Source organism: Lampetra planeri, chromosome 27 (genome assembly GCF_965212315.1).
Source record: "Lampetra planeri chromosome 27, kcLamPlan1.2.h2, whole genome shotgun sequence".
Lineage (NCBI taxonomy): Eukaryota > Metazoa > Chordata > Hyperoartia > Petromyzontiformes > Petromyzontidae > Lampetra > Lampetra planeri.
In genome coordinates this window covers 10,930,196-10,941,599 of record NC_136133.1, presented here as the reverse complement: position 1 = coordinate 10,941,599, position 11,404 = coordinate 10,930,196, and the positions used below count along the sequence as shown (strand labels likewise).

Here is an 11,404-nt window from a genome sequence, read left to right as displayed (position 1 = left end):
CGCCAGTAATTATAACCAGCTTCATCAGGCGACAGCCGGATTTGTGGAGAAGTCCGCCTGTTTCGTAGATGTGGTGACCGCACTTCTGCGCTCTTGCGCAAAGTGGGGGGGGGGGGGGGGGGAATTAATGAATCAACGCACATTATACATGCGCATTATGCGACCCCTTTGATCTTGTCTTGTGTGTGTACATCACTGTCAACCCATATGGTTTACCCGTATTCCCCTACGGGCAAATGTAGTTGTCAGCTCCATACGGCGTACAGCCGTTTCAATAAGGACAAACGTTTTTTGTCTATTTGTTTGTGTTCCTCCATTGACTTTGTAGGATGAACGTTGAGATGGAAAGGGCACGGGGTGACCAATAAGATCTGAATTGGTCTGTAATAAGGTCGGCACTGATAAGGGGTTGACAGCTATGGATCACCATCAAAACCAATTCTGGAGAATGTGACACTGATAGCAACAGCAGCAGCGGCGATCTAGAGAGACGAACTGTGGGCCGCTTTTGTTTTGACAAGGACTCATCAGCAGAGTACAGCCACCAACACTCAATGCCTGGAGGGTGGCCATGTCCCCGTGGGAAGGTCGGGGTCTTCTAATAGAGGGAGGAGCTGTGGAGGGGGCGGGGCTTCTATTGTAGCCCCGCCTCCCCGGCACAGGTGTCAATTTTATCTCCACCCGCACACCTGTACACCCACTGACACGCCTGGACACTGACACACGCACCTGCACACGTCTCTATCTGCGCACCTACACGCCTGTATACCTACACCAATACACCTACACGCATCTTGCATCTACACAGCCTCTGCACTTTCACAGACCTCTGCACTTACCTGCACTCCTACATATCTACACCACTGTAGACTTCTATACCTACACACCTGTACATCGAAATAACTGCACACCTGCACACACATATATATGCACACCTGAACATTTGTGCATGCACTTCCAGCCCTGCACGCAGTTCTCCTGCACACCTGCGTCTCCACCGACACGTGGTGAGTGTGAGGCTACACGTGGTGAGGTTCTTCCGGCAGGTGAGGCTGCGTTGGTTGGGTCACGTAGAGCGCATGCCCAGCTACCGCATGCCCAAACAACATGTTGAGCCAGATAGAGGGGGCTAAACGGGAACGACACGGACTGGAGAAGAGATGAAGTGGTGTGGTACAGGAGGATGTGGAGCTGAGTAGACTTGCCAATGACTGGTACCAGCGGTGTCAAGATCGGCCTCCAACAACAGCGGAGTGCGGAAGAGCGACGCTCACAACAATGAGCGGAGTGCCGGGCAGATAAAATACAGCACGTTAGCACAATAGGGGGCATATGTGGTGCATCTCCTAGTCATCTCAGTCAACCCATGGCACCTGGGTCTGTTCCGTGACCTCCTGCCAGCGAGCGTTCGACTCTTCACATGGCCTTAAAGTGCACCTAGCCTGGCACAAGCGCCATGGTGACGTCATCGCCACTTGGTAGTAAATGGCGGTTGTTGTTGATGGTGAGGTTGCATGTGGTGAGTGGCTGGTGAGGCTACACGTGGTGAAGCTACAAGTGGTGAGTGGCTGGTGAGGCAACACTTGGTGATGCTACACGCGTCTGAGAGAGACGTCACACTCACCTGCGACGGGTGGTTGAGGCGACAGTAAGGGGCTCGTAAGGCAGGGTAAGTGAGAGGTGAGTGACAGACAGGTAATAGGCAGACAATGGTAAATGATAGCCAGGTGAGTGACGGGTGAGGATGAGTGACAGGTGGGAGTGAGAGACAGACGTGTCACAGGTGGGTGATAGACTGGTGACGATAAGTGGTGGTGTTCTCGATCATGTTTGGATGATTATGATTTATATGATCTTTTATGTTCTGTGGATTAGGTGATGATGAGGTAATGATGCTGAGATGATTGTTTTACATTACGATGTTTTAGGTGATGCAATCATCACGACGATTGTTTTCGGGAGTGTTTGTTGAAATAATGAGGTGTCATGTTGTTACTGATGATATTAGATGATGTCGAGAAGATTGATGGTTTGATGATGACGATGCATTAATGACCCCTGCAGGCTCAGGGAAATGGTGTGGGGGGCCCTTCTTCTCACCGCCCTCATCGGGGCCTCACTCGGGCCTTCACTCGGCACCCCTCAGCCTGGGGACACCGTGGCTGAGACCCCTCAGCCCCGAGATCCCCTTGCTGAGAGTCCTGAGCCCAGGGACCTCTCAGGGGGTACCCTGCCCAGGCTGAGGAGAGTTGCCGCCCCCAGGACCCCTCGGGCCCCCTCTGGGGGGTCCTTCAGGGCAGTAAAAGGAGACGCATGCCGCTGGGCCACGAAGGGTTCCCCGAAGTCGCGGATATCCCTGTCCGTGACGTGCGATGCCCCCGGTGGCGGTGGGGTTGAGTGCGAGTACCGGGGAAAGCCTGCGGCCTGCAAAGCCTTCGCCAAGCGAGAGGCCAAGTACTGGACCCAGGTCCTGAAGGTCCTGAAGAGCAAGAAGGAGCCGTGTGGAGGTCACGCCACCATCAAGCCGCACGTGTGCAGGAACGGGCCCAGGGAGGCCTTCCTCACCAAAGACAGGTGACACGGGGAGACGATACGGGGAGACATCAGGGACATGGGAACAAGAGACACCTGGGAAAGAAGGGACATGAGACACGGGGATACGGGAGACAACAGGGGGAGAGAGACAAGGGGCGACAGGGAATTGGAGGAAGAAAGGGACAGGAGACAGAAGTGACGAATTCTACAATCATAGAGCAGGTTTCCATCCTACCACGGTCCCTCCTGGGGTCGCACTGACCCATGGCTCAATCCCAATCGCAGCTCCTCCAGCTGTCAGCTGATGAGACGTGGGCAGACATCGCAAATTCAGTTACGGACAGTCCTCAACGTATGAACACACTTTCTGTTAGTTCCTGAGATCCGTTGGTAAGTCGAACGAACAGTTCGTAAGTCCAAAGACAACAATGCATTGTATTTAAATGCTCATAGGTCAGTGTTATGAAATGTGTACGGTTAAAAAAAGGAAAGCTTTGTTAAACTCTGAAATAAGAAAAAAATATGGTACATTTGCATGAAACACTTATAAAAATACTGTATAGTAAATAGGAAAAATATCCGTTTTATTTTCACTTACCATGAGTCCTGATGCTGGCTTGTCGGACGGGGCACAATGAGTGACCACACGCACACTGGGCACGCGCTCTCGCACACACACACAAAGACACATAAAAATACAAAGATCCCACGTATAGCCTGAACAGACTGTTGGGGCAAGTGCTGCCAGCGAGCACCTATGAAGGCCAGCGACGATCACACACCGCACCAGGTACTCGTTTGAGTCTGAGTCGACCTAGGGAAGGCCGAGGACCGGTTTAGATAATCGTTACTGGTGTTGGCCATGAGGGGAAAGCGAACTTGGGTCGCTGGGTTCGTCGCGCAGCGCGCTAACCACTACACCACCACTCCCCACACACACACACACGGGGTACGCGTGCACACACGCGCGCACATACTCACTTTCACACACACTCACTTTCACACACACATACACATGTGCGCACAAACGCACAATCACAAGAGCGAGGGTGACTCATTACATTTCGCGGAGGATTGCCCCTCTGAACAAAATAGTTCCTTGGTTCAGTTTGCAAGTGCGAGTTCACGTTTTAAATTTCGATTTAAAGCTTTCTTGGTTTTTTCGGTAAAGTCACGTAGAAGGGAAGTAATAAAATAATAAAAATAAAACATAATAAAATAATTCTCACGACGTTTCGGCCACAACGCAAGCAGCCGTCCTCAGGTGAAAACCAGGTCTGTCGAGGCGACAGCGTCTGAATGAAACAGCACACGAGCTTGGAGCATATATATATAAGCTGGGCGCCTTGACAAAGGAATTTCCATATCAATAGGAATTTAGCATATTTATGGGAAATGCAGGAATGTGATTAGTACTACATATGCATGTGCATTATGCAGGATTAACAGCATCAAAGGGAGAGGATATGGGAAATGCAGGTATGTGAATAGTACTAATTCAGCATCAAAGGGAGGGGATAGGGGTAGCATTAATAAAGGGAAGGAGTGTTAATAATATGTAGCTGCAGTAACTAAAACCAACACGTAAACAACTAAAGTATAAACTACATAGTATCATCAGTATACTTACTATACTCTACAATAAGCTGAGTTACTAACAGTAAATAATCCATTACAATTCTACGTCGTAAAAATTATATAATATGCTTCCATCTAAACTTTATTCTCTTACATCACACGAGTCTACACCGTACTATATACTATCATCGACAAACCCAACGTTAAATTATATACTGTATTGCTATAAACCACCATCTGGCCACACGGCCGGCCTGCTCTAGACCAATTTCTCGACCACATCAATTCCATACACCCAGCCATCAGATTCACCATGGAAGTCGAAAAAGATGGCAAGCTACCCTTTTTGGATGTCCTAATTAAAAGGAGACCTGATGGTTCAATGAGCCACTCTGTCTACAGGAAAGCCACCCATACGGATGCTTACCTAAAACCGGATTCCCACCACCATCCATCCCAGAAGAATTCCCTCATCAAGACTCTATACCATAGAGCCCAATGCATTTCCGACCAGGAACACATTGCCAGTGAACTCAAACACGTACGCCAAGCTCTTAAGGCTAATGGTTACTCCGACTATACAATCCGCAAGGCCATCACTCCAACCATCAAGAAGGATCCTGTTGAGGAGCCTTTCAAGACCATCACCTTACCCTACATTGCTGGGGTCACAAAAAAGATCTCCAAAATCCTGATTAAACACAAGATCCAGGTCCGATTCAACACAGTACATAAAATCCGTGATCTGGTCCCGTCTGTAAAAGATGTGGTTCCAGACATACAGTACCCTGGCGTCTACAAACAAAGTTGCCTCTGTGGTAGCAGTTACATTGGAGAAACCAAACGACATGTCTCGGACCGCATCCGTGAACATAAAGCAGACCTGAAACACGGTAGGACAAACACCTCAGCCGTGGCAGATCACTGTTACAATTCAGTGGGCTCACATGACATTGACTTCTCCAAGACAAAGGTTCTCTGCAAGCCATCTGGCTATCATGAGAAATTCGTTCATGAGGCGATCCACATATACAAACACAGAGACAATTTCAACCGATAAGATGGATTCTGGCTTAGCAATCATTGGAAGGACGTAATAAACCATTTCGGATCTTAACTGATTGTGTTCACGTTTACGGTGACTTTCAGACCGCGTTCCACTCACTGGCATTGTATTCTCCGCAGGGAATGGATTCTTTGCTCCGCTGCAAGTTTCCTACCACTACTCACCCATTGACATGACGTCAATGGTACAGTGTATAATAACAAATAGTATAACATTTATATGCTTAATACAATGTACAAATTAATATATAGTATCGTAATTGTATAGTAAATATATAGCAGTGTGATACACATTAGGGTGGGTAGAATAATACATAGTGTTATATTAAAATGTATAAGGTATAGGGTGGTTTATAGCAATACAGTATATAATTTAACGTTGGGTTTGTCTATGGTAGTATATAGTATGGTGTAGACTCGTGTGATGTAAGAGAATAAAGTTTAGATGGAAGCATATTATATAATTTTTACGACGTAGAATTGTAATGTATTACTTACTGTTAGTAACTCAGCTTATTGTAGAGTATAGTAAGTATACTGATGATATTATGTAGTTTATACTTTAGTTGTTTACGTGTTGGTTTTAGTTACTGCAGCTACATATAATTAACACTCCTTCCCTTTATTAATGCTACCCCTACCCCCTCCCTTTGATGCTGAATTAGTACTATTCACATACCTGCATTTCCCATATCCTCTCCCTTTGATGCTGTTAATCCTTCATAATGCACATGCATATGTAGTACTAATCACATTCCTGCATTTCCCATAAATATGCTAAATTCCTCTTGATATGCAAATTCCTTTGTCAAGGCGCCCAGCTTATATATATTCTCCAAGCTCGTGTGCTGTTTCATTCAGACGCTGTCGCCTCGACAGACCTGGTTTTCACCTGAGGACGGCTGCTTGCGTTGTGGCCGAAACGTCGTTAGAATTATTTTATCATGTTTTATTTGTATTATTTTATTACTTCCCTTCTACGTGACTTCACGTTTTAAGTCGATGGCTGGTTCGGAAGTGCGAGTTTTCGTAAATCAGGTGTTCGTAAGTCGATGACTGTCTGTATAATATACTGTAAAAGGGTTGAGGTGAGCATTAGAAGTTATAATTTGGATTAGATATTAGGGGTTTGTGATTAGAGGTTTGCGTTAACTGTTATGAATCAAGGATAACGTTGAGGGTTAGGGATTAGAGGGTAGAGCTGACTAGTTAGAGTACTGGTTTAGGGGTGAGTGGTATGCACAGTGTCCATGGTGTGTATGGTGTGTGCGGTATGGTGTGTGCCGTTTGTGTGGTGTGTGCCGTTTGTGTGGTGTGTGTGGGGTGTGCGGACAGGACCAAGGTAACGAAGCCTCCTTCAAAAAAATCCAAATCAAAGCTGACTCCACCGAAGAAAACTCCAAAAGCTGAAAAGACGAAAAGTAAAGCGGTGAGGCGTGCGATGCCCTCCCGTGTGTGTGTGCGTGTCCACGTGTCTGTCCACGGAGGTTTTTTTTTTACCACGTAGTATTATCTCTGTCCGTCTGCCACAGCAGATTAATTCAACAGGGCCTATATATCTGCTTTATTGACCTGACCAAGGCCTATGATACCATCTGCAAGCCAGGGCTCTGGGTTGTTCTTCGTGCTTTCGGGGTCCCCGACTCTTTCTCTGCTCACAACCATTAAGGGCTTTCGTGATGGTGCACAAGCCCTGGGTAAAGCTACGTGCCCGGAAGTCAGAGCCATCCCCTGTTTACAGGGTGCGATAAGAATGTTCTCTGGCGGCTACATTATTTAACATTTTACTGGTAGGAACCTCCTGGTTACACCAGCCCACAGGGGATTATTGTGTCCGTCCGTGCATCCAAAAATGAGAGGTATGGGGCTGAGTGGAGAGGGGAGGATGGGGAGGGGCTGGGTGGGGAGGGTGGGGAGGGGTTGGGTGGGGAGGGTCGGGAGGGGCTGGGTGGGGGGTGGGAGAGGTGGGGCTGGGTGGGGAGGGGCTGGTCACCCCGTGGTGCCCTTATAAAACTCAACGTTTAACCTACTCACGCCGGCTTGTGCCCGCCCTCACAGTCGCCCATATTTGCGGAACACACCACGCCGCCGTTGACCCTGGCCATTAACCGTTCCTACAAGCTCCCTCCGCAGGAATGTGTTCTTTGACCAAGTAGTTCGAGAATCTTCCACCAGAAGTATTTACAACTGGTACAGATACAATAGGAGGCTGATCGATGCCCAGGTGTGGTCAAGTGATGGCTCCGTATTGCTCTGGTGGTTGATGCTCACTCTGAGCAGTTAGAGGCGCAACTCTTTAGCCTGGTGTGTGTCGCTAGATGGGGCCTTACCAACAACCTCACCAAAAAAGCACCTACCTGGGTATGTTGTCACCAAACACTCCTCCCCCTCAACTCCTAGTGAGTCATGGGGCAGTGTCTCACTTAAAATGAGTCTAGCGGCATGACCTTTCTATCAGCTGCGTTCATGCTGTGTGGAAGCTGCCTGGCCTGTCGTTCCACACGAAGTGTGAGCGTTTGTGTATATGTGCGTGTATGCGTGTTGGCATAGTAGGGGGCACAGGTGGTGCATCTGCCAGTTATCTCAGTCAACCCATTGCACCTGGGTCTGTCCCGTGACCCCTTCCCAGCGAGCGTGCGACATTTCACGTGGCCTTAAAGTGCACATAGCCTGGTACAGGCGCCGTGGTGACGTCACCGCCACTTAATGGCGATTGTTGTGTGTACGTGTGTATACGTGTGTGTATGTATGCGCATGTGTGTTTATATGCTCGTGTGTGCGCATTAGGAGCAGTAGCGCAGTGATTAACCCAGTCACCCGAGTTCGATGTTTGCTCACGGCGAACATCAGTGACAAATGTCTTACCCTTAACAAGGCCTCCGCAAGGTAGACTCAACCTTAAACTCGTACAGGTATCCCTCGATTTAGAAACATTTGGTTTACGAAATTTCACGTTTACCCAATTGACAAATTAATGTCCACTTCCCGATGAACGAAGTCGAATTTCCACGTGAACTAAATTTCACTACGGCCATGCGCCACGAGATCATCAAACGAGAAGCCACCTGGGAGGCTGCAGTAGCGCTTCCACATCGCCCTACCACTCACACCAACATGCAGATATTTTAGTGAGTTCCCTGAAAGTGAATTCCTTGTTTTAAATAAATTACTAAATCGTTTTTAATGTTCTTTATTATAATTTTTGTATTGTGAAAAGTTATATCGGTGTTTTATATTGTTAGGTTAAGAGTAGAGTTCGAATAACTGCCCGAAACACAACCCGAATTTTCCATCATCGTCATCACATTCCATGGCCAGATAGCCGGCCGTCGTTGTCTACTACACATTTCGTAATTTGTTTCCACTTTCCTCGATCTTGTGCCAATATGCCGCATCTTTCTGGCACCATTCTCTCATGATGTGGTCGTCAAGCCATTTTCTGTTAGGTCTTTCTCTCGATTCTTTGGTTCTTTTGGTAAAGTCACGTAGATAGAAAAAAGAAAGTGAATACAAATATCACGACGTTTCGATCGCAACGCAAGCGGTCGTCATCAGCAAAAGGGGTTAGCCTCTAAAGGCAAACTGTTAATGAAGGTTTGGAGATGGGCGTAGCCCAAGTGTATCAGCAGCACCAGTAGCATGGGCGGGGCACCAATGCCAATGCAGCGGCAATGCCAATGCAGCAGCAATGCCAATGCAGCATAGGTCTGCCAGGAAATCACTGCACCCCGCTCCACACACCACACTGCTGACGGTGGAGGTTGATTGACAAGAAAACACGAGTCAAGTCATGACCCAAAGTGGTTGATGACATCTTTCCAATGATTGCTGAGTCTGTAAACTTCCTCTCGGTTGAAATTGTGTCTGTGTCTGTATATATGGATGGCTACATTAACTAATCTTTATTGATAGCCATTTTTCCGAAGAACACACTTTGAATTGCCCTATTGTTGTCCATACAACATATGTGTCAAAATAGTGCCGGAGCCCTCATCACTGCCTGCATCATCAGGTTGCCTTCTTCTATGTGCAACATTTTTCTTCTATGTTGGTCACTCTTTGGGTCAATTATTTTCCGTATGATGTTAATTGGCAAAACCATTCCGATTCACGAAACTTTCGTTTCACGCATGGTTTTATTTGAAGAGCGCATCCCTTTCGTAAGCCGAGGGACACCTGTACATTGGTGTGGGGTGCAAGCAACAGCACTGGGGAGACAAAGGTGTCTGAGAATGACGCTCACCACACCACCCCGACACAGGCGGTCCACACCAGCAGCAGCACTTGTCCGAGCAGCCAGTGGAGGCTATACGGAAACCCTTTGTCTGTGTCTGTGTTCAGCCCAGCGAGCAGTACTGCAGCGAGACATGGAACGCGTTCTGCTCCTTCTTCGTGAACCTCTACCACGGATGAGGCGGGGCAGGGGCGGGGAGGAGCTCCTCTTGCCGGGTCTGCCTGGGATGCTCATGCTTGACCACTTACGTGTGCGAGTGTGTGTTACATGTGTGTGTTACGTGTGTGTGTTACATGTGTGTTACGTGTGTGTATTACGTGAGTGTGTATTACGTGTGTATGTTACGTGTGTGTTACGTGAGTGTGTGTTGCGTGTGTAATAAACGACTGGACCACGATGTCTGGCTCAGTGTCCTTTATTCGGTTCGTGCTGTACACCCACACGGCTGTCTTTACTCTGTAGCTTCTCCACGGTGCTGACTCCAATGTCGGCCCGATCCACAACAGCAGCTCCGCTGCTGTTTCTCTCACACAGCCCCCCTTGGCTGTACTCGCTGCAACTCCTCTCCCTCCGCAGCTCTGACAGCCTCTTGCTGTCTCTCTCTCTCTCCGCAGCTCCTCCTGGCAGCCACACCGCTGCCTCTAACACGCAGCCCTTCTGGCTGTCTCCTCTGCAGCTGCACACCACTCCGCAGCTTCCTCTTATCTTCGGGGTTGGCTCCCGATGGCCGTCGGCGCCCCCCCCCTCCACACTCGCCCGCGTGGCCTCACTCTTTTCCGCTCACACCCCGACCCCTTCCCCTTCCGGTTTACCCGCTTAAGGACCCGAACCTTCCCCCCACGTCACATGACTCCACCCCCCGTGACGTCACATCCGGAAGGTCGCTTACGCCCGCATTACACGTGTATGGGTGTAACGTGTGTGTCTTTGTTACGTGAGTTGTATGTGTGTGTTACGTGTGTTACATGTGTGTTACGTGTGTTACGTGTGTGTGTTACATGTGTGTTACGGGTGTGTTACGTGTGTTACGTGTGTGTGTTACATGTGTGTTACGTGTGTGTATTACGTGAGTGTGTGTTACGTGTGTATGTTACGTGTGTGTTACGTGAGTGTGTGTTACGTGTATGGGTGTAACGTGTGTGTCTTTGTTACGTGAGTTGTATGTGTGTGTTACGTGTGTTACATGTGTGTTACGTGTGTGTTACGTGTGTTACGTGTGTGTGTTACATGTGTGTTACGGGTGTGTGTTACGTGTGTTACATGTGTGTTACATGTGTGTTACGGGTGTGTGTTACGTGTGTGGCATGTGTTACTTGTGTGTGTTTCGTGTGTTACATGTGTGTTACGTGTGTGTGTGTTCCATGTGTGTTACGGGTGTGTGTTACATGTGTGGCATGTGTGTGTTACGTGTGTGTGTGGCGGGAGTTAAGGATTTCGTGTGAGCATGGAATAAAGCTTATTGCTGTTTCACGCAGTGCCTCCCCGACTGAATGATTCATGGCAAAGAATCAGCTCCAGCTGCCCCCGTCTCACTCCCCCCCCCCTTCTCACTCCCCCCCCGTCTCACTCTGCTCCACCTCCCCCCGTCTCACTCCCCCACCCCCCCGTCTCACTCCCCCCCCCCGTCTCACTCCCCCCCCCCCGTCTCACTCCCCCCCCCCGTCTCACTCCTCACTCCCCCCCCCCGTCTCACTCCCCCCCCCCCCGTCTCACTCCCCCCCCGTCTCACTCCCCCCCCCGTCTCACTCCCCCCCCGTCTCACTTCCTCCCCGTCTCACTCCCCCCCTCCCGTCTCACTCCTCCCCCGTCTCACTCCCCCCCCGTCTCACCCCCCCCCCCGTCTCACCCCCCCCCCGTCTCACTCCCCACTCCACCCCCGTTTCACTCCCCCCTTCCGTCTCACTCCGCTCCACCTCCCCCGTCTCACTCCGCTCCACCTCCATCTCACTCCGCTCCCCCCCGTCGCACACACTGCGCCCTGCACCCCACACT

The 11,404-nt window shown here is 49.3% G+C and overlaps 1 protein-coding gene across 1 annotated transcript; it reads left to right on the top strand.

Moving 5' to 3' along the window:
• Window positions 1-693: 693 nt before the first annotated feature.
• On the top strand, window positions 694-9,809 carry LOC144727880 (fibroblast growth factor-binding protein 3-like). The gene is made up of 4 exons (XM_078607016.1): window positions 694-1,007; window positions 2,065-2,574; window positions 6,514-6,607; window positions 9,520-9,809. The coding sequence occupies exons 2-4, from the start codon at window positions 2,075-2,077 to the stop codon at window positions 9,589-9,591; spliced, it is 666 nt and encodes a 221-aa protein (XP_078463142.1). The 5' UTR covers window positions 694-1,007; window positions 2,065-2,074; the 3' UTR covers window positions 9,592-9,809.
• Window positions 9,810-11,404: the final 1,595 nt, after the last annotated feature.